Genomic DNA, 22,684 nt, shown 5'->3' with positions numbered 1-22,684 from the left:
GGCAACCTCAATTTTCCCTCTCTAAATCATACGAAGAAAAGAACTCAAGCCACAATATTGATGGCTACCCTTGTCGCCACGTGTCCATCTCTCTCGCCATAAACTAAATTAACCAAAGATTTGTTGTATTGTACGCCCCCTCTCAACTCTAAAAGCACAAGCACTCTGCTGAAACAAGAGAGTGAAGAACTTTGCAGAAAATCTTGAAACTGCACAGAGAGTCTAAAGGTTCACACACTCCATTTTAAATAATTCTGCTTTTTTTTTTTCGTCCAACTCTCCGTGCACAAAGTTTCTTTGTCTATCATCAAAATTTTATTCTTTATCTTGTAACCAAGAAACAAGTGTGTGTTTCTTGAAAATACAGACATTGAGCAATGGCCTCCTTGGTTTCTTCTTCATTCACCATACCCAACTCTAAGGTTGAACTCCTTTCATCAATTTCACAAAAGAACTACTTTTTGCGCTCATTTCTTCCCAAGAAACCCAACCAACACAATAAACAGGCATCCCAAAAATTTAAATGTGATGCAATTGGCAATGGTTTGTTCACTCAAACCACACCTGAGGTACGCCGAATTGTGCCCGAAAACTCAAGAGGGCTTCCCACAGTAAAAGTCGTGTACGTCGTGTTGGAAGCTCAGTACCAATCATCCCTTTCAGCTGCAGTCCAGAGCCTTAACCAGAATGGAGAGTATGCTTCATTTGAAGTTGTGGGTTATTTGGTGGAGGAGCTTAGAGATGAGAATACATACAAAACTTTCTGCAAAGACCTTGAGGATGCGAATGTTTTTATAGGGTCCTTGATTTTTGTTGAGGAATTGGCCTTGAAGGTGAAGGCTGCGGTGGAGAAAGAAAGGGAAAGGCTTGATGCTGTTCTGGTTTTTCCTTCAATGCCTGAGGTAATGAGACTCAATAAGTTGGGTTCATTCAGTATGTCGCAGCTCGGGCAGTCGAAAAGTCCTTTTTTTCAGCTTTTCAAGAAGAAGAACAAGTCATCTGCCGGATTTGCTGACAGTATGCTGAAGCTTGTGAGGACTTTGCCTAAGGTTTTGAAGTACTTGCCAAGTGATAAAGCCCAAGATGCAAGGTTGTACATACTTAGCTTGCAGTTTTGGCTCGGGGGTTCGCAGGATAATCTTGTGAATTTCTTGAAGATGATCTCTGGTTCTTATGTACCAGCTCTGAAAGGGATGAAAATCCCGTATTCGGATCCGGTTTTGTACCTGGATAATGGAATTTGGCACCCTTTGGCTCCGTGTATGTATGATGATGTGAAGGAGTACTTGAATTGGTATGGTACGAGGAGGGATGCAAATGAGAAACTGAAGAGCTCAAATGCACCAGTGGTCGGTTTGGTTCTGCAGAGGAGCCATATAGTTACTGGAGATGAAAGTCACTATGTTGCTGTGATCATGGAGCTTGAAGCGAGAGGGGCTAAAGTGATACCCATTTTTGCTGGAGGGCTAGACTTTTCAGGGCCGGTCGAGCGGTATTTCATTGATCCAATCACGAAGAAACCAATGGTGAATGCCGTAGTATCACTTACTGGTTTTGCTCTTGTTGGAGGGCCGGCAAGGCAGGATCATCCAAAGGCCGTTGAGTCCTTGATGAAGCTTGATGTCCCATACATTGTAGCGTTGCCGTTAGTCTTTCAGACTACAGAGGAGTGGCTGAATAGCACTTTGGGACTCCATCCTATTCAGGTGGCTTTACAAGTTGCTCTCCCGGAGCTTGATGGAGGCATGGAACCGATCGTTTTTTCTGGCCGAGACCCTAGAACAGGCAAGTGACTTTCTCACCTAAAATAGTTTGGTCAATTTCTTGCTGAAGTATTAGTGATTTTGGTTGTTTAATTTGTTTGGACTGGTTTTATGTAACTATCACAGGGAAATCACATGCTCTTCATAAAAGAGTGGAGCAGCTCTGCACCAGAGCAATCAAATGGGCTGAGCTGAAGAGGAAATCTAAGGTATATAAATATAATTGATTTATAGCATTTTAATACAAAAGACTGAGCGGGTTTAATAAACTTTGAAGATGAACAAAACCATTATCTAGAAGAAATTGAAGTGAATTATCAAGGCATAAATACTTGTAGGAATTCAAGAATTATTTTTGGAATTCATGAGGTAAATATCATATTATAAGAAAGGCAACATAAGGGTTGATAAATTACTTCCAAGAAAATTGTGATTGATGATAACCATGATGTGGTCTAAGTTTCAAATTTGATTGCTACTTACCTGGAATCATAATCATTTTGTTCTATCTGCTTTACTCAAATGAACATTCAAGTTCTGCTGATTCTACAACATATCATTCAGACGACATTTAACTTACAGTATCTTTCATTTACAGCAAAACTTACCTGCCTAATTTATCATATGCAGACAGATAAGAGGCTAGCGATTACCGTATTCAGTTTCCCCCCAGACAAAGGCAATGTTGGAAGTGCTGCTTACCTGAATGTTTTTTCTTCTATCCACTCTGTCCTCAAAGAGCTAAAAAACGATGGTTATAATGTCAAGAATCTTCCTGAAAATGCTGAAGACTTAATGGAAGACGTAATTCACGACAAAGAAGCTCGGTTCAACAGCCCGAATCTTAACATAGTGTACAAAATGGGCGTGAGGGAATACCAAAGGCTAACTCCATATGCCTCTACTTTGGAAGAAAACTGGGGGAAACCTCCGGGAAATCTGAATTCTGATGGAGAACACCTTCTTGTATATGGCAAACAGTACGGAAATGTATTTATTGGTGTACAACCCACATTTGGTTATGAAGGTGATCCGATGCGGCTTCTTTTCTCAAAATCGGCGAGCCCACATCATGGTTTTGCTGCTTACTATTCGTTTGTTGAGAAAATATTTAAAGCTGATGCTGTTCTTCACTTTGGGACTCATGGTTCTCTTGAATTCATGCCTGGGAAACAAGTCGGAATGAGTGATGTTTGTTACCCTGATAGTCTTATTGGGAACATCCCAAACGTGTATTACTATGCTGCCAATAATCCATCGGAGGCCACCGTTGCTAAGCGTAGGAGTTATGCAAATACAATAAGTTATTTGACTCCTCCAGCAGAAAATGCAGGGCTTTACAAGGGATTGAAGCAGCTAAGTGAGCTTATTTCTTCCTACCAATCTCTTAAAGACACGGGACGTGGATCTCAGATCGTGAGCTCTATCATCAGCACGGCTAGGCAGTGCAATCTTGACAAGGATGTGGAACTTCCCGAAGAAGGGGTTGAGATTTCAGCCAAGGAGCGAGACCTCGTGGTGGGTAAAGTATATTCCAAGATTATGGAGATTGAATCACGGTTGCTTCCATGTGGTCTTCATGTCATTGGTGAGCCTCCATCGGCTATGGAGGCAGTAGCTACTCTGGTCAATATCGCCGCATTAGATCGTCCTGAAGATGGGATTTTTTCTCTGCCGACAATATTGGCTGAGACCAAGGGCCGAGCAATTGAGGATGTCTATAGAGGAAGTGACAAGGGCATTTTAGATGATGTGGAACTACTTCGACAGATAACCGAGGCATCCCGTGGCGCAGTTACCGCATTTGTTCAGCGAGCTACTAACAAGAAAGGGCAGGTTGTTGATGTTGCTGACAAACTTACGTCAATTCTTGGTTTTGGAATAAATGAGCCATGGATTCAGTACCTGTCGAACACAAAATTTCACCGTGCCGATAGAGAAAAACTTAGAGTCTCGTTTCAATTCTTAGGGGAATGCTTGAAGCTTATTGTGGCGGACAATGAGTTGGGAAGTTTGAAACAAGCGTTGGAAGGAAAATATGTTGAGCCAGGTCCAGGAGGAGATCCAATTAGAAATCCGAAGGTTTTACCCACCGGAAAGAATATCCACGCCTTGGACCCACAATCTATTCCCACAGCTGCAGCTATGCAGAGTGCAATGGTGGTTGTCGACAGGTTGCTCGAGAGGCAAAAGGCTGAAAACGAAGGGAAATATCCCGAGACTATTGCACTTGTCCTGTGGGGAACAGATAACATCAAGACATACGGGGAGTCACTGGCTCAGGTAATGTGGATGATTGGAGTTAAGCCAGTTGCAGATACTTTTGGGAGAGTGAACCGGGTAGAAGTTGTGAGTCTCGAAGAGCTTGGAAGACCAAGGATCGATGTGGTCGTCAACTGTTCGGGTGTGTTCCGGGACCTTTTCATTAATCAGGTCTTCACACTTTCTTGGCTTACTTCATAGTTATTATAACTTTATCCATTTATCATTTTCATGTGTAAGTGCTATTATATTTGTACATAGATGAATCTCCTTGATCGAGCAGTGAAGATGGTCGCTGAGCTAGACGAGCCTGAAGACCAAAATTACGTCAGAAAACATGCACTGGAACAAGCTCAAAATCTAGGAGTTAATGTACGTGAAGCTGCATCCCGTATATTTTCAAATGCCTCGGGCTCGTACTCCTCAAATGTAAACCTTGCCGTTGAAAATTCGTCCTGGAACGACGAGAAGCAACTCCAGGACATGTACTTGAGTCGAAAGTCCTTCGCATTCGACAGCGATGCTCCCGGTGTAGGCATGACTGAGAAGAGGAATATTTTTGAGATGGCTCTCAGCACGGCTGATGCTACATTCCAAAATCTTGACTCATCAGAGATTTCTCTCACTGATGTCAGTCATTACTTTGATTCGGACCCAACAAATTTGGTGCAGAACCTCAGGAAAGATGGAAAGAAGCCTAATGCATACGTTGCTGATACAACTACAGCTAATGCACAGGTAAATTCCATGACTTGCCATCAAGAATATATTCATGGTTTTGCGTACTATCTGTCTGCTACGTGTAAATGGCAATTGTGTTGGTTAGAAATCAAAGAATTTATTTTAAAATAATAATACTAAATGCACCACATGGATTTTTTTTTCTTTTAATCATGTGAACGCTGTCTCACATAATTTCTCTCATCATATTTAGTTGTGTCGCACATAAATTATCTATTATATTTAGTTCCTAGAATATATTTCTACCAATTTTTTACTCAGCATTCTTTTTAACGACGATTTCTTCTTGATTTAGGTGCGTTCGCTATCTGAGACCGTTCGGCTTGATGCAAGGACTAAGTTATTGAATCCAAAATGGTATGAAGGCATGATGTCGAGCGGGTACGAGGGGGTTCGTGAGATTGAAAAACGCCTGACTAACACCGTTGGATGGAGTGCAACTTCTGGACAAGTCGACAATTGGGTGTACGAAGAGGCAAACACCACGTTTATTCAGGACGAGCAAATGTTAAACAGACTCATGAGCACGAACCCAAATTCTTTTAGGAAGTTGGTTCAAACGTTTTTGGAGGCTAATGGGCGTGGCTACTGGGAAACTTCTGAAGACAACATTGAGAAATTGAAGCAGTTGTACTCAGAAGTCGAAGACAAGATCGAAGGGATCGATCGTTAAAATCTAGATTCAAAACTTGGATCCTGCATCTTTTTACCCCCAAGAAATTGCTCATTATGTTCATTTTTCCAGGGTGGTTTGCCTTCATTGTATTTGGTAACCTGTAAGACACTGATTTCTATTGAAAGCTTTACTCACCATCATCTGTTTCTAACACTACAAGACTATAACTATACCCCCTGGATTAATATGGCATTTTTGCAAGAACCATGGTACTTCTCGGGTAGGTGAATTCAATTCAACTCAAACTTGAGTTCAACTTCAAAGAAAAAGAAGTGTTGAGTTCGGTTCAAAAAAAATTTTGAGCTCGAATTTTAGTTAACATATTTTGATTATTTCTAGTTGAGCTAAACTAGTTTGATTCATTCTAGCATCATAGCGTCAACATACTCGAGCTTGAGATTTAGTATTTTACAGTGTGTTGACACAAATATCCACTCATTTTTACTAAAAATAGTAGTTAAACCACATGATTTACAAAAAAACCTAAGAGGACACAAAAATGTAAATAATATTGAAAATGATAAAATAAAATATCTCGAACACTTGTAATTTAGTTCATCATATCCGTCTATTGCCTCAAGTATAAAGAAATCCCAACAGTGATGATGAACTCAAGTGAATGCTTTCTGGGAACAAAAAGCTCATCTGTTGCTGGTATGAACACATGATGAATGTAAATTACTCATCTTACAAGTAACAAAGATGAAAACATTAAAAAAAAAACGTGATTCTCCAAATTCTGTTTAAGTGAAGATAGATTTACATTCAGTAAAAAATTAAAAAAAAAAACAAATCTACAAGAAATGCCCCCTATTGAAAGAATAGTACAACAGACGACTCAGTATACATACCTCGACGAAAGGGTATACATTTTCAGATCTCGCCTCCTCGAGAGCTTCAATTTTTCCCAGTACTCGAATTGGACATCAAAATAATTCCATCAACAAGGGATCACCAGCTGCCATGAGCCTGATCAGCTTAATAAAGTCCTGCTCACTCGATACATTCCAGGGGTGAACTGCAGGTGCTTCGGGAGAATAGAATGTAGAGTTACTCTGTGGCTTTTGCTTATATCTCATAGAATCGAACACTGAGTCGTAATTCTGGGGAGAGTCCATTGCTAGAAAGAACATTGGTACAGCAACCTTGTGGTGGATATCTAGATTGCCCACTAGACTGACAAGATCAATAAAGTCTGATACAAAACGTCGGGGGACATAGAATACCTCGGAATTGCAGATTACAAGGCTCTGGTGATCTTTTACCGTTTCTTTGTGACTCACTTGTAAATGGGCTGGCATCGTGGCAACCACTTTCCTGACCAGATCGGCTTGCTTTGCAAACCAATCCGAGTTGCCAGCAATTGGGACACTAGTCCAAGACTTGGACACCTAGAGGAAGTAGTTTTTAGAAATATAAAAACAAAAACTAACATTATTCTGTTTAAACGAATCGAGGTTGTCCCTAATGTTATTTGATTATCATTCGAAAACATCCAACTCAAATCAAATTCGTCAAATTCAAGTCTACATACTTTGCGAGCTTTTATATATTCAGTATTTAATACTAATAATCATATGATTAAAAAGGAGCTCAAAATTTCACCATAGTTCAAGTTTTGATTGATAAAATTCGATAATTTAGTTCAAACCAAATGAATCAATCCTGATTCCAACCATTAACCTGCGCTGAACTTAAACTCAAAGTTCATTTTCGAGCTTCAAATTAGCTAAATATTCGAGCCTGAACTGAGCTCGAATATGAAAATTTGAGTAATTTTCATCTCCAACGGTAATTTTGCACCTCTACCATTGACGGATAAATTTATTTACCTTGTTTGTGATCCAGAGCTTAGTCTTGTCGGCTTGCAGCAAGTTCCAGTAATTAAGAATAGTATTGTCTTGCAAAAATAAAAAGCCATCCGCACTGCTGTATCTATCAAATAATTTTGGCAGATTCCTGAAGGAAAAAAAAAAGAGAGAGACAAATATCACATTAGTATACATCTCAAAATTTTGTCAAATAATAATAATAATGCTTTCAAAATAATTAAAAGAAACAAAAAAGAGTAAAAAGTATCAGGACGAAGTTGAGTTTCAATTTCAACTATCACTATAGCATGAACTGCAGTAAAGAAAAACGAAAAAGTGAAACAAAGAATGTTATCTGACAAACTCTTTGCCCCCAATAGATTGCATCCAACATAGACACCAGAAAAGAATGCCAACATTGACCCAAAAAGCAAAAAAAGTTAAATGACTCTGGGAAATATGGTCGACTGCAAGTTTCTAATCTAGGGTCGGTTACAACCGTGGAGTACAAATTCCCATCCTGATTCCTGTTGATTCTTACTGCACGCCTAGACTCATCTTGACCAACACACATGAAAGGTAATGACATTGGGAAGAACATGGATAAGAACAAAAGATGGACTACCGAGTGAAGTAATATAAGGTTTAATGGAAAAATTCCTCATATGTAACAACTTTTTGGTTGACTAAAGGGGAAAAGCTTTATGGGTATAAAAGCTTAGGGATAGGCAACAAGCAAATGATTAGGTTGCAACACTACTAAATATACTTACGTAAGGAGATCAATGTGTGGAATAGCATTTTAATCAATAAGTAACAGGAAAAGGAGGATGATTTATAGATTTGAAACTATGAAAAAAAATTGAAACTAGAAATGAGGAGGAGAATTTACTTGTAAACATGGTCGGCATCCCCTTGTTCCACAGCAAGATCCACGTTTTTCTCCACTGATAAAATTATAACCGTCTTAAATATCCTTCCATATAGCAATCTCCACTCTAACGCTGTCCGTTCCACAGGTCCATAGCAAAAGATAATGAGCACAACATTCCCAAAATTCTTCCTCCATGTTATCAAGTTCCCAATTTCATAGTTCACCATTCCCGTTTCTTCAACCCCAAGATGCACAGATGGTAAATTCTGTGGTACAAATTCCTTTCGATCACCGTCACCAATGTTTGCTCGAGGCCTGTCGAGTTCAAGGGACATCAGACGAGGCTGCTGGTACCCAACAGACAGTAAGTCTTGAAGCCATGCGGCCGTGAATTTTAAGTCCTTTTCTGTCCAAAATCCTTCCTCAGCCATAACGTAACTCAGCTCTAAAATTTTCTCGAACAATCTATGATTACTAGATCTCCATGCCACCAAGAACTTAATCAACCGACCAACATTAACGTGGAGATCTTTCTCTTCAGAAAAAGGGTATGCTTCAATTTTATCATACCGATGAACGGTGGGAGGATACACCACGACATACCCACCAACTTCCCATAAAAGCCTTTGGGCCCAATAACCTCTCAGTACGTCCGAAGCCATTGAACTCACCGAGACAGGAAGCATCAACCCCCAAAACGCAGAAGAATGAAAGATAGTGTTGAAAGAATTTACAGGAACCATGGTACCTTGAGGTAAAGCCACTTTAGAGGCATGCTGATCGAATCTAATGTCAAACCCTTCCAACGTCGATTTCCTAGTAAAGTAAAAAACCGAGTCCACATCAGGTAACCCATTCGAAATTCCCTGTTGAATAAACTGTTTCCCACCAAAAACCTCTGTATAAAATGGTTCATGCTCAATATCACCTACGTTTTCTAAGGGCAACCCCCTTGGCCAAACGGACCGCTGCCCAAAATGTATATAAGGGTTCACAACAGTTCTATTAGGATTATCGTGACTATATTGCAAAATCACCTCCTGTCTCGAACCCTCTCCGACCAACTCAACGTCAAAATGTTTCCCTATATCGTTATCAATCACATCACCTCGATCATCAATGTCATAAATCTTTTGTGCACCATGCTGTATGGCAAACAAATACCCAACAGTTTTTCGGACATAAGAATCAAAGGGCAAGTAATCGACCACTCTAAACCCCAATTGAGCTTGCATGTCCAATGACAAATAAATAACACCTGTTAAAATAACATTTATACAAAATGATTCTCCATTTTAGTCACGAAAGAAACACACAAACTAATACACTTAATTTATTCACATTAGCTGAATTTATAATAAATTAGCAACTCCCTGGTGTACTTGTCGATAATTAAAGCAACTACTGCAATAAATCATCAACTTTCAGGTAGCAACTGAAGACGAGCTTCAGCACAAATAGTACCTTTCAATTTCCAATCTTCTGGAGTCCTGGAATTACCGATCGCAAGAACCTGCCACCCTTTAATCTTAGCCATTTTCTTCAATGACTCCGAGGGATACTCAGACACCGAAACAACGATCCATTTCTCAGATCGAAAGCTCGAGAACGGGGTGACTTTATCGACAACGCGGGGGATAGAGTTCCAATTGATTTGAGGAAACTTGGGGTGGATTGAATGAGACTGAGTTGACTGAAGGCACAGCAGCGCCGCCGCGTCTCCCCCGGTAGTATAATAGTTTCGGAGGCAGAACACAGCGGCAACGGTGGTGATGACAAGGATAATCATGCCGATTCTGAAGATGTTCTCCGAAAGCCATGTGGAGAAATCAAGTTTCTTGGGAGGGAATAAGCGGAATTTGTTCCTCGATTGGTGATTGAGGGATTTTGGGCCATCGGAAGAAGAGAAAACGCGATCTTGGACCAACATTTGACCTCAGTTTCGGAACCCACTGCCAATAACAGAAACAACGGTAGCTGATTTTCGTACTCTTTTTGACTCAGTTGATGAATTCAGTACATCACTGACAACAGTCTGGTTTTCTAGTTTGGTCCAACACAGAGCCCCTGCGTTTTCGAGGTGGGCAGAAGAGGAATCTGGGATCTAAAACACTCGGTGTGTGAGAGAGAAGTGGGATTGTGGTGCTGCCGACAGAATATGGGGTGGGGAAGGGGACGATGTTTCTTAAGGTTTAATCCAACTACAACCGTTGTCTAGTTTGGTGAGAAGTGTTAAAAAAGACAGACTGGGAGTGGAGGAGGGTGTCTTTCTCTACACATTATGCCTTGGTCGTTGGATTTATTTATTTTTTCGTGCACTTATTTTTATTGTCATTAATAATTATTATCAAATTCTTCGATTTTTTTACATTTATATTATGACAAAAACTCGTGTTAGACAGTCTTACGGGTCGTATTTGTGAGACGATCTCTTATTTGAGTCATCCATGAAAAAGTATTATTTTTTATGCTAAGAGTATTATTTTTTATTGAGAATATCAGTAGGGTTGACCCGTCTCGTGAGACCGTCTCACAAAAAACCTACTCAACTCTCAAATACTGGCTTGTTGTGGAGACAGATAAATGGACATGTCAACTTACATATATTTAATTATTTGAAGTAATGGGGGTTGAGATGTTGCATTTCATGGTTTTATTTTTCATAATTATGAGACAATGTGTATTAGTGATTAATGTGATTACGATGCAGCGTTATCCAAAAAAAAATTAAAATTATTAAGATTATCGTGAATCCGAACAAATGTGAAAAATCCATGGAGTAGGAGTGAGTATTCGATCAAAATCAAATTATCAAAACTTGCCAATTTATGAACAGATATCTTGCAAGACGATGTGACGAATCTTTATCTGTCATACAGGTCAACTCTACCGATATTTACAATAAAAAGTAATACTCTTAGCATAAAAAGTAATAGTTTTTCATAGATGACACAAATAAGAGATACGTCTAACAAAATATGACCCGTGAGACCGTCTCACACAAGTTTTTGCCCCAATTTATTCATACAGAAACAATGAAATTTAACTTAATTAAAATCGATTATTTTGGTAGATAACCGCAAATAAAAAACGAATCCTTCAATTGTTTGGTTTAGAATTATGCTTCCTATAAAAATAAAATATCGTGCCTCCTATATGTAATATACCATCACCATGGGATGTACCACGTCACACTGGGCCGGGTTAGCCTAAGACTAACATGTCTTGGGCTTACTTAACGAAGGCCCATAGTTTTTATTTGAAACAGTTTTTATACATACTAGTTATTTTATCGCGTGTGTATACAATCTTTTTATCATTATCAATGGAATAATAAGTGAAATTTGACAAATTATGGAGGGTCAAAAAATTAATTTTTGAATTGTTGAAATAAAAATAAAAGTGTGTTGAAATTTAAATAAATCAAAAAACAAAAGTGTAATAATAATATCATATGAGGATAAAATTGGAAGAAAAAGTTGGTGTCCTCGTTAGGTAGATATTATCATGTCCTCACAGTTAATAATATAGTATAGATAGTATAGATTTTTGTTTTGATTTTTAAAAATAAGTAAAAGTAAAAGTCAAAAAATCATAAATTTAAGCTTCTAAAATATATGTTTTAAGTGCTTTTTAAAACAACTTTAGTAAAAAAAAAAACTACATTTTTTAAGAAAATACTTTTTTTTTAAAAAAATTAATTCACGAGCTTGTTTAATAAAACCGACTATAAATAGTAAGCAATCAACTTATTAAAAAGTCCCATTCCCATATTTGCCAAAAAAAAAAAAGCAATTCGAAATTCTCCCGCCATTTTAAGGGAACAAAAGCATGGTCTCGAAGACAAAACAAGCTTCATTTCCTTCAAATCTCGAACGAACGGTCGCCTCCGTCCTTCTCCTTCTCTCCTCCCTCCCCCCGAAGTAAGATTCCAATCCCGCTACCATTTATACTTCCGCCATTTTGATTAAGTTCCCTACATCAATAATTATTGTTTTTGTTTTTATTTCAGGGATATGATTAACGACTTCAGCAGTCCAGAAAGCTTGGAGAATTCGAGATTTTCCGTCTCGAAATCAAGCAACGGATCGTGGAGTTCAGAGACGAGTGTAGATGAAAAAACGTCTGTGGTCATATCTGTGCCTCGGTTTCGTCATGAGCTTAAGCTAAAGGTAATCGGCTGATCGGTCTGTTGATTTAGTTATGAATAAATGCAAATCTTACTGTGAGCTACAAATAACTGGTTTGGGTATGTTTGAATACTATGTTACGACCGAAAATCTGCTGTGAATTTTGACTAAGCTACTATTTGTTTTAGTAGTTGATTCAGATTTAAGAAACACCCTGTTTTTATGTAAAAAGCTGAAACTCTTGGTTATTGGTCAATAAATTGTTCCCCTGATAATAATTTCCTTGAGAAAAGATCTCAGCCGTTGTTCATTCTCTTACTCTAAATATCGCGCCTCTTTGAGTTAATTTATGCCGTTATTGACGGAGTGATCAGTTGTTTGGCCATTTTTTTTAATAACTGGATGTTACAGAGTGTTTCTGTATCCATATTTTTGTGTCTGGAATTGGGAATTTCATACTTCTTCATTTTTGTTTAAAACGAATCTGTAGATCTGTGATCAAATTTCATTTGCAGCTGAGATATGGGGGTAAAACAGGACGCTGCTTACTGCTATTTGTTGAATAAAGTTGAATAAAATAAAATAATGACAGAAACATATTGTTTATTTGGATTTTTTGGGATGTCAATCAACTCATTTAACATCTATGTCTCTAGCTCCACAGATCATGAGAAACATTCGCCGAATTTGAAGATTATTCTTCCAACTAAGTAGCCCAGTAGGATCCACCATATTTCACATTTACGCGTGTAGTTATTTATCCTAATTTTAACAGTGTTCAAATGTTTTTTCCCTGATGATTCCACAAATGCTCAGGTAGCTCGAAAGAAACGCTCAAAGAGCATCTGGGTATCTGATGACCTAAAACTGACTTCCAGCAAGCCAGCAACATCATCCGACTGTGCTTCGGGCATAACATCAGCCGATGCTTCATCATGCTTGTCAAGTAACCCAAGCATTCAAAGTTACAGTACCGAAAGTAAAGCCATCAAGAAGGTGAGGAAGCCAGTTGTTTCTACTCATATGGAACACCAAGCTGAGGCCATACTGAGAATCTTGTCTAAAGGGAACGCTTCTGAAGTGAAAATTCGCCAGTTGCTCGGTGATAGCCCCTCCACCAGCAAAGCCTTGAGAATGTAATTATCATACCTCACTACCTTATTTGTCACTTTTTATGCGAGAGTTGGAATGAAACGTTTTTATTCTACACAAGAATTTCTCACTTATATGGGTGATTTTTATTTTTATTTTCTAAAAATGGCTTTTTCGATATAAATCTGCTCTCATTATTTGATTGAGTTGATCTTGGTAGGCTAGTATCTGATTCCCATGTCTTGGATAAAAATTCTGGGTCAAGGCATAATAAACTATAAAATTATCATTGAGCAATGTCTTGTAATTTCGAGTTTTTTCTGGGATAAAGTGTTTCAACAATTGACCACATGCCCTTTTTGTTCGCAGGAGAAAATTAATATTTTTTCTTAACATATCTAATCCCCAATGCCCAAATTCCGGAATATGAAGTCCTTCGTCTTAAATGAATACTATATTCCAAAACTAACAAAATCTGTTCTTGATCTAGGTTGCTGAAACAAGAGGAAGTAAAGAGATATGGAGCTGGAGGTCGCATAGATCCTTATATTTACAAGGTAATAATGCAGAATCAAAACTTTATGATCATTTAATGTCACTAAAATTAAATTTAATCTAGCTAATTGGTTTCAAGAAACTACTCGAGCCGGCAATAGTAAATAGGGTGGATATTCATTTTTAAGTAAAAAATCTAACTTTAATTTCAAAATATAATAAAATGTGTAATCTGAAATTTGGATCCCTCACTAATTAACAGGTTACTTGTCTATTTGCTCGTCTTATGCATATTCAGTTATTGATCTTTTGCATTATTCCTCAGATAGCATGATAGCTTACACGGTTCTACAAGTTATAACCCACCAATTTATCACAAAATGGTACGTACCAATTCTGTCTATATATAGGAATAATTCTGCACATTTTTTAGAACCATTTTACTTGGAAAAAAAAATTGATGTAGAAGAGTGTATTATAATATCAGCCATGTATATATGCATATACATGAAAGCAAAATATCGTGTTGTTTTTATCTTAATCAGGCTTTTGAATTTTAATTAGGGTTTTACGTTTTCAATTACTAAGTTTAAGTTGAATAGTAATACTCTGTTCATTTATAATTGTTGTTCTAAAAGAATTATCATACGGAATTATTAGATTCACACGTTATGTTCTATACCATATTTCAAATAATATGATTTAGGTTGTGTTTTGACGAATAAATTTCAAATATATTTTTATAATTTTAGAGAAGCAAGACCATAAACTTTGAATCCAATTCTTACATGTCTTATATTGTTTATGTTAATTAAGATATATTTCAAGTTCACCCAATGATGAAGGCGGTGAAATTCTATTACACTTAGCGTATCTAATTTGTAAATAAGTAAAATATAAATTTAATAATTCATCAAACTGTTTAATTGTTTACATATAATCAAAATTATGGATTTCATATTCATCTATCTAAATGTATTATTTGGGCCCAAACTCGATTCCCTTATACAGTCCACGATGAATTAATTTATACATGATCTAATGTGAGAAGCTCTATTTATCTATTTTTTAAAGCACAAGTATAATATTATTTCAGATTATAAAAATATAATATAATTAATTATTCACACTATCGACGAGATTTGAACGTGGACCTGATATTTGTTTATCTTGACCAAAGAAATAATAAATCTACCTAAATAAATTTAAAAAACTATTCGCAATCAGGGAGACTCGAGCTTGAATCGAATTGTATATTTCTTCAATTTTAACTAATCGAGTTGTATATTTATATTACTTAAATTAAATTTGTTTACAGCATTTTAGATCATGTTTAGTTTATATAGGAGGAAAATATTTTAATTGGATTTGGAGAGATGGAACCCTTCAAATTTTACTACACGACTTTGTAAGTACGAAATAATTGTGTGGGCAAAAAATTATAACATGTTTTCTTAAAATTTATTTGAGGGTGATTATTTTTGCCAGGTGTATTATTAGGGAAAAATGCTAAGGCTTGTTTTTTCAACATGAATTCTTTTCTTTTTCTTTTTTACATTTTAATTGAATCCATTAAATTTATGATTTTTCTTAAAAAAAAAATATGTTATTAATTCTACAAATTTTTATTTCTCTTTTAGTTTAAAATTTAATTTAAGAATTATATATCTAATATGACCCTTTTAAAAAATAAAATAATGCGACATAAATAGTATTTCCCTATCGTTTTTCTAAGCAAGCATATTTATTTATTAGGAAATAATATTTGACTTCTATTAATTAGCTTGTAAGTCCGCTTCAGATGCACAAAAAGCCCTTTCATCTGACTATTCCCAAAGTCCCTTGAACTAGTAATTAATTTACCTGGCTTTTGCTGTTAAGAATGGACAACCCCAAAACCAAGTGCTTAAAAAATTATTTAATAATAGCAAATTAAACGTCCTAAGCCAACGATTAGTGGTATGTTTTTCTGGACAACTTTAATGGGCGGATCTAGGATTTTGGCATTGGGGGAGACCACCTTTGCGACGGTTTTCTATAAAACCGTCGCAATAGGCGACGGTTACAATAAACCGTCGCGGAATTTGCGACGGTTTTTGTAAAACGTCGCTAACCGCGACAATTTCTATTATAACCGTCGCTAAAAAAATTTTTAAAATATTGCCGTGGCCGCCATTAGCGACGTTGTGATAAAACCCGTCGCGCAATTTTGCGACGGTTTCCGTCACAACCGTCGCTAAAAAATTTTTTTAATTTTTTTGGGAGGGCCGTGGCCCCTGTTCGGCCCTACACCTAAATCCGCCCCTGTTAACATTCTTTATTTATTGTCTTTCCATATTTTATCGGCTAGGAGTTCATAACTTGTCCACCCCCTAAAATTACTAAAATTTATTCCTACCCTATAACTTTTGGTAAGGATGGATACTTTATGTAAGCAACGATGTACATCCAATAAATCATGAGTGTCATCTCACGATACTCACATAAATGTACACTGTGATATGCAACATATCGAAACTCTTATAAAATATATCGAATATAAGACGTCATAAAATTGATAAATTAGTATATGAATTAGAGCATGTAACACCAGGTATCATATGAATTTTAGGAATGATGCATGTCTTAGGTATGTTCAATCATATCATGGACTAGTTCAACATTATGCACCAAGGACCAAGGACCTGGGGCTAGACATATTCCAAAAAGTCTCTTCCCACTGTTGCCACCTAGCTACACCTAACGAAAAAAGGCCATATTTGACAGAGTCATTCACAAGTCAATCCCTAAATAATTAGTCAAAAAAACTAAAGTTCAACACCGAATTAAAAGTCCATATAAATGCTTGCTAGAACTGCAACTTAAAAATACACAAGTCTCCCCATCTCCACCAACAACAGGAAACTCTCACATAGTTTAGCGTTCTTCAATGGGAAAATACGTGGAGATTCTAGATGCAGGGGTTAGAATAGCAGCCAGGTTTCATTCTCACTGCCCTCAAACTGCTCGCATGTACTACCACCCTCCATCCGCCGTTGACGACGACCACCACGGTTTGCTCCGCCAGCCTGACCACCGTGAGTCCTCATGTTTCCATGGTGATGGCGGCAGAACCCATGATGATCAGCTTACACATGTGGCGAGGTCCAACTCCACCGCCAACTCTAGTTCATCATTCAGTTCTGATTGTAATAAATTTGTTGTTTATTCTTTGCTATGAGAATTCGAAATGAGAATAGAAGTTGGATTAATGACGAGGCAAGGTGGACAAGAAGTTTTCGTTTATATTAAAGATATATATCATTCTTAATATATCACAGATTTCATAATCCTGGGAGGTTTTGTTGTCCATACGTTTTGGGGATTGATGAACATGTTTATTCCACATTTAAGGATTACATTACTATTTTATTTAACTTTGTAGTATCGTGATGAAATTAATTGAATTTTTATATATAGTTTTTGTACTTCGGATCTTGGATCGAATGTTTTTCATATTTACCCATGCACAAAGTTAAAAAATCTTCTTCAGAAATCACAATCTTCGCATTTTTTTGTCATATTATCTCAATACGATTTTGGTATTCTATTTTAAATTTCAAACTTACTATGTTATATTTTTGACAATTTCAGTCATTTTTCGATGTTACGTTGATACGACATTTATGTGATACTCACATGTCTAGTACTATATCGATATTTTCGATAAAAAAATGATTAAAATGTTTTTTTATGGCTGGCTCATACAATCAAAATTACTTTTTAGATGATTTTTAGGGAAAATAGTCAATTTAGTCTTTTAAATTGTTTTGTTTTAATTTTTTGTCTTCCAACCTGTTAAAATTAGATCTTAGTCTTTACTTTTTGTTAGATTTTAGTATTATTTGTCTGGAGTACTTACATCATGATGAGACAAGTCAAATTTCTTGTGTCACGACAACATTTTCTAACACACATCATCTAACTTTTTATGAACATTTCAAATTTAACATGGAAACAAATGTAATTACTTTATTTTAACTTACAAACAAATAGAATAAAACATCAAAGAGTCAACAACAAACCCACACACATTCATAGAATCAACCGACTATATTAAGTCTCTCACCATTTTTATGAAAATTTGAAGGTACGAATTTTGACCTTATCATGTATGTCATGAAAAGAAATACTCTTGTATAACATAGACGAAATCGCGTTTTTGCCGTTAGTAGATATCGGCATGGTTATGTGCGTGGAGAAAATTTAAAATAATGGCATTGATATAAATTCTTGAATCCATACGTACACGAATACGGATGTATAATTTCCCGAAAAAAAATTATTTTTACATATTATAGTAAACTTGTAATTCTAAACTAGTGAAGGGCAGAACATGTGTGATCAAGTAAAACAAAGCAACGAGTCTGGACAACAAAAAATGGGTCATAACGTGAATATTATATTAAAGTAGGATAAAAATGATATTAACATTCCACAATTACTCTCAATTTTCATAAGAGTAGATCTATTATGAGACGATCATTTCTTACGAATTTTTATCTGTGAAATATGTCAACTCTACCGATATTTAAAATAAAAAATAATACTTTAGCATAAAAAATAATAATATTTCATGAATGACCTAAATAAGAGATTTGTTTAACAAAATATGACCCGTGAGACCGTCTCACACAAGTTTTTGAATTTTCATAAATATTTTTGGATGTATAATTTTATTCATTTTCAAGAGGTTCGAATGAAATTCATAAAATTCAAGTCATAAACAAACATTTATTTTTATAAATTATTTTGTATTTTATGTCATTTTCACTTCCAGTATTATTATTTTTTTTTACATATTTTGTGCACGATTTTTCAATTTGTTTTTTTATCAATCTTATATAAAATTTCAAGCATTCATATTATAACAGAAAACAAAAAGTAGCGAAAATTCAATAACATTATGATCAAATTTATTGTACGTATACCTTAACTACTCAGACGATCAAGTTATTATTGGGGTAATTTTAACAAACAACCCTAACTGTATGTATGCATTATATATCTATATTATCTATATTTTTATATTTATACTATTATATTAAGTATGAGGCCCTAATAATAACCGCTCTACGAGGACACCAACTTTCTTTTCTGTTTTATCTTTTTTAATTTTTTATATTTACTATTTACTATTTTAATATAGTTGAGCATCTAATAATAACCGCTCTACGAGGACACCGACTTTTTTTCTATTTTACCCTTTCTCATTTTTTATATTATATTTTTTCTTAACAAATAATATTATATTCACCGTCATAAGAAAACTGCTCACGTGAAAATTAAAATAATATTATTTCTTCTCCAAACTAGCCACCGTGAAAAATAAACTCTCTTCTTTATGTTGTGACGTCATTATGTTGTAATATCATGAATATTTAATATATTAGCCACATGTATTCAGGACACACGCAACGCGTGTGCCACGGTTACTAGTTATATTATTAAATGTGAGGACATGATAATAACTACCTAGAGAAGACATCAATTTTTTTTCCAATCTTACCCTTATATGATACTAATATTACACTTTTATTTTTTTGTTTTTTGTTTTTTAATTTAACACACACTTTTATTTTTATTTCAACCATTCAAATATCAATTTAGTCCCTCCACAATTTGTCAAATTTCACTTTAGTCCATCGATAATGGTAAAAAAGATTGTACACACACGCATCGCGTGTGAAGATTAACTAGTATATATAAAGGAGAGTCTCCCTATAAAATAGAAAAACCACTCCTTTTTATTTTAAATATACTGAGTATATTTTTTAAATTATGCCAGGTATTGGTGGCTGATACAAACAGACAATATAATCAGTATAACTTCCTAGACCACAGGTACCGGCCCATCCACCATGGTCCGAGCACCCGAAGTATGTGGTACGAGGCCAAAAAAGCTGGTGACGTGCACCCTGTGCATGACGGAAACTATCGACGGCGGCTTCCATGACTTTAATCGTGTTCCTCTCGTCGCATTGGTAGTATCGACTCAACCAAAACTTCCCTTCAATGTTTCCTTCTTGAGGCTTGTCCTTACTATAGGTCCCTTGGGCTTGTTCTATGGCGATATTGAACGATGCATTACCCAGCTCAGGGCTCCATTTGAGAAGGGGAAGGTTGGCTGCAGTTCGTATTCTTCTGTGGATTCGAGCAAACATTTGTTTATCGAAGTCAATTTCACTCAACAAGGTGTGGCATGAGAGGAACAAAATTAGGGTTACTAATAATATTCTTGTCATCTTTTTTTTTTTTTCTTTCTTGTGTTTGAGTTCTATTTATATACCTTTTAAGATCAGATGTCCTAAAGTAATTGATGGACATGTAATAAATTTATTTTAAGTTTCATTGGCATTGATTACTTGTTAATATTATGTATATAAAGAATGCCAGTTAATATTGCTTTAATTAATGAGAGAAGAATAATAAATTATGAATTATTTTTTTATTACAATGGCCGATATTAATTTTACCATATCAACAGGGTTCATGTCATTGTTTTACTGATCGAGTCTGTCACACAAGATATGTCCAATTTATATTTTAATTCTTTAGACGAGAATGGCCAACCTATTTATGAAGGGCAGAAAAAAAACTTTACTTGATCGGGTGGAGTTTCATGAATTTGATTTGCTATCCTATTGTAGAGATAAACATTTAGAACTTGACCGAATTGTTGGATGCATACGACGGGTATTTGATTTAGTGAACTCTTGCCGCATATTTTTGCCGCTGAACCTTTTTCATAAGGTTATTTAACACTATTTGAAAAGTTCATATACTGATAAAAATGACCATGGATGGACTCTTCACACGTTTCCTAATGTTTAGCATTTGGAATTTATGCAGTTTCTAAACCCCAATCCAGATGCAATGTCCAAAATGATTACAGAAAATGCAAGCGACGAATTCTTGCATTCTCTTAGCAACTACTGCGCCCTCCAGGTTGTCTTATGCTTCAACTTAATACTCTTATCCACCGTTGTGGGTTTTAGACTCCTAACTAGAATCTAAATGCTCCATGCTATTGTATAAACTTACCTTTAGATTATTAATATCAATATTTTTGGAAATGAATTGGAATGGTGAATGCAATCTGATAAATTCTCAGACTAGGCATTATTTTTTTTCACGATTTGAGTTTGTTCGAGAATCTGGTAATTTATTTTTTTGGATCCGGTTTTAAAGTTTGCTTTTTTTTCAATATATTGTTGTGCGTGAAGCTATGGCGTAAATTATGGCTCCTTGGTTTGTGGTTTTGAATTGTCGAAGCAGCTGATTTTTCATTTCATTTCAAATTCCGGTCGGGTGTTGCATGCGAGTATTCGATTTTGTATTGAATTGGGTCTTGATTTATGTGGTTGGATTCACCTGAATTATATGATGGATGCCATTTCCTTCACGGGTTTCTGAAAACTAAGAAATATATAAGATATTATACAGTGAATTGATTGTTATTTAGAGTTTGGAAGAGGGGTTTGTTTGTTATTGGTGAAAACTATGGGTTGTGTGTGTGGTAAAGCTTCTTCAGTAAACATAGACAATGAGGATAGTCCTAAGCAAAGAGAATTGTTTAGGAAAACATCAGAATTACGCGCGGCTCCAGCTATCTCCTCAAAAAGATATGAGATCTTTAGTCTGAAGGAGAACTTGGAGAATCGTAGTGTAAGAATTGCATTGATTGATAAAAAAGTAAACGGATCAAGAAGGGTGAGAGATGATTACTATGACAAGAAAAGAGAAGCCCCTGAAGCTGCTAACAATTTTCCTTTAGTGGCAAATATTCCTAAAGCCGTAGAAGGAGAACAGGTTGCAGCTGGATGGCCATCTTGGCTAATTGGATGAAAATTATTTCAATTTTGTGTATGATTTAATGTTATCAATAGTTATGTCGTTTCAATTGTGACACAAGATAAACTTACTATTTTAACTTTCTTCAGTCTTTGCACAATGTTATCTTTTAGCATACTTATTATTAGACATGTTATCCTTAATATTCATGCACAACACCGCACATGCATCGTAATTTAAGCATTTTGTAATTTCATGAATGTTTAATATATTAGCTCAATATATTCATGACACATGCAACGCGTGTGCCTCGATGGCTATATAGATGAACGATTAACGTGTTACGAAAATCAGCTTTTCTGAGTTATAAGTAGTTTTTGAGGCCATAGTTTGGTTACAATTAGTTTTATGTGTTAGTGGTTACATTTGAGTAATAAGATTAAGGCCGAATAATTATAACTTCTCTGTTTTCCAAGCTCTCCTCCTTTTGTTCTGCATAACTTCCCCTCTTAAACCCCTTTAGTCTTCTAAATTACTGTGGTTTAGCAATTATACTCCAATTAATGTGTTAAACTTTTGATCTATTTTTTTCCTGTTCCTTTTGGGATCAAAACCTACTAATTCAACCTTGAATTGTCTTTTTCGGAGACAAAATGTTTCCTTTATGTGTTTATATTAAAAAAATTGGATCTTTATCCGAGCAAATGTAAAAGAGGCTAATGCCAAGAACCATGTGAGTTTAAACTATATTATTCTTTCTTATTATGCCTGATTTCTTGAGAAAAATAATTTGTTTGTTTAAAATCGTGTCAATGCAGGGATTCCCAAGCAGCGTGACTCCTGATTATGCCCCCTTTCAATTATGGGACTCTTTGCAGGTTGGAAATTAACTGACTTCCTTCTTTTCCAAGTTTGGTGACTTACCTTTCAAACTGCCAAGAGTGATTTATGGTTTGTTCTTTTCTAGGGCCTTTCAACTTACATGAGAACAATGCTATCCACCCAGG

General features: G+C 35.9%; 3 protein-coding genes and 1 long non-coding RNA gene across 8 annotated transcripts; 3 read left to right on the top strand and 1 right to left on the bottom strand.

Annotated features, from left to right (window-relative positions):
- Positions 1-85: 85 nt before the first annotated feature.
- LOC140818586 (magnesium-chelatase subunit ChlH, chloroplastic) lies at positions 86-5,582 on the top strand. 2 transcript variants are annotated; one of them, XM_073178595.1, is made up of 5 exons: positions 86-1,785; positions 1,890-1,972; positions 2,394-4,196; positions 4,287-4,827; positions 5,000-5,175. In XM_073178595.1, coding segments are annotated over exons 1-5 (3,837 nt in total). In that variant the 5' UTR covers positions 86-377; the 3' UTR covers positions 5,002-5,175. The 2 variants fall into 2 exon arrangements, with proteins under 2 accessions (XP_073034696.1, XP_073034695.1); XM_073178594.1 differs by having other exon boundaries at positions 105-1,785; positions 4,287-4,763; positions 5,062-5,582.
- A 344-nt stretch (positions 5,583-5,926) lies between these two features.
- LOC140818587 (probable glycosyltransferase STELLO2) lies at positions 5,927-10,376 on the bottom strand. 3 transcript variants are annotated; one of them, XR_012115004.1, is made up of 5 exons: positions 9,592-10,376; positions 8,146-9,385; positions 7,275-7,401; positions 6,294-6,833; positions 5,927-6,093 (listed from the first exon to the last, which is right to left on the bottom strand). XR_012115004.1 is itself a non-coding variant. In XM_073178597.1 (5 exons), the coding sequence occupies exons 1-4, from the start codon at positions 10,055-10,057 to the stop codon at positions 6,369-6,371; spliced, it is 2,298 nt and encodes a 765-aa protein (XP_073034698.1). In that variant the 5' UTR covers positions 10,058-10,376; the 3' UTR covers positions 6,121-6,329; position 6,368. The 3 variants fall into 3 exon arrangements, 2 of the variants coding, with proteins under 2 accessions (XP_073034698.1, XP_073034697.1); XM_073178597.1 differs by lacking the exon at positions 5,927-6,093 and having other exon boundaries at positions 6,121-6,329; positions 6,368-6,833; XM_073178596.1 differs by lacking the exon at positions 5,927-6,093 and having other exon boundaries at positions 6,121-6,833.
- Positions 10,377-11,958: 1,582 nt separating this feature from the next.
- LOC140818697 (uncharacterized) lies at positions 11,959-14,357 on the top strand. Its single transcript, XM_073178742.1, has 5 exons — positions 11,959-12,050; positions 12,140-12,299; positions 13,074-13,393; positions 13,840-13,906; positions 14,170-14,357. The coding sequence occupies exons 1-5, from the start codon at positions 11,959-11,961 to the stop codon at positions 14,176-14,178; spliced, it is 648 nt and encodes a 215-aa protein (XP_073034843.1). The 3' UTR covers positions 14,179-14,357.
- A 6,097-nt stretch (positions 14,358-20,454) lies between these two features.
- LOC140818417 (uncharacterized) lies at positions 20,455-22,684 on the top strand. Of its 2 annotated transcripts, XR_012114977.1 has the most exons (4): positions 20,455-20,579; positions 20,736-20,831; positions 22,496-22,555; positions 22,645-22,684. It is a non-coding gene; the product is annotated as an uncharacterized lncRNA (long non-coding RNA). The 2 variants fall into 2 exon arrangements; XR_012114976.1 differs by having other exon boundaries at positions 20,464-20,831.

The sequence above is a fragment of the Primulina eburnea genome, chromosome 17 (assembly GCF_022965805.1).
Source record: "Primulina eburnea isolate SZY01 chromosome 17, ASM2296580v1, whole genome shotgun sequence".
Taxonomy (NCBI): Eukaryota; Viridiplantae; Streptophyta; class Magnoliopsida; order Lamiales; family Gesneriaceae; genus Primulina; species Primulina eburnea.
Note: the sequence above shows the minus strand (reverse complement) of the source record. Positions and strands in the feature narration are given on the sequence as shown.

Excerpts from the sequence above, each read along its gene's own strand:
- LOC140818586 (XM_073178594.1), top strand. The coding sequence starts at position 378 with ATGGCCTCCTTGGTTTCTTCTTCATTCACCATACCCAACTCTAAGGTT. Across the intron at positions 1,786-1,889 it reads TGGCCGAGACCCTAGAACAG|GGAAATCACATGCTCTTCAT; the intron begins GCAAGTGACTTT and ends TAACTATCACAG. Across the intron at positions 1,973-2,393 it reads AGCTGAAGAGGAAATCTAAG|ACAGATAAGAGGCTAGCGAT; the intron begins GTATATAAATAT and ends TATCATATGCAG.
- LOC140818697 (XM_073178742.1), top strand. The coding sequence starts at position 11,959 with ATGGTCTCGAAGACAAAACAAGCTTCATTTCCTTCAAATCTCGAACGA. Across the intron at positions 12,051-12,139 it reads CTCTCCTCCCTCCCCCCGAA|GGATATGATTAACGACTTCA; the intron begins GTAAGATTCCAA and ends TTTTTATTTCAG. Across the intron at positions 13,394-13,839 it reads ACCAGCAAAGCCTTGAGAAT|GTTGCTGAAACAAGAGGAAG; the intron begins GTAATTATCATA and ends TTCTTGATCTAG.
- LOC140818587 (XM_073178596.1), bottom strand. The coding sequence starts at position 10,057 with ATGTTGGTCCAAGATCGCGTTTTCTCTTCTTCCGATGGCCCAAAATCC. Across the intron at positions 9,386-9,591 it reads AGAAGATTGGAAATTGAAAG|GTGTTATTTATTTGTCATTG; the intron begins GTACTATTTGTG and ends TTATTTTAACAG. Across the intron at positions 6,834-7,274 it reads AGCTCTGGATCACAAACAAG|GTGTCCAAGTCTTGGACTAG; the intron begins GTAAATAAATTT and ends TACTTCCTCTAG.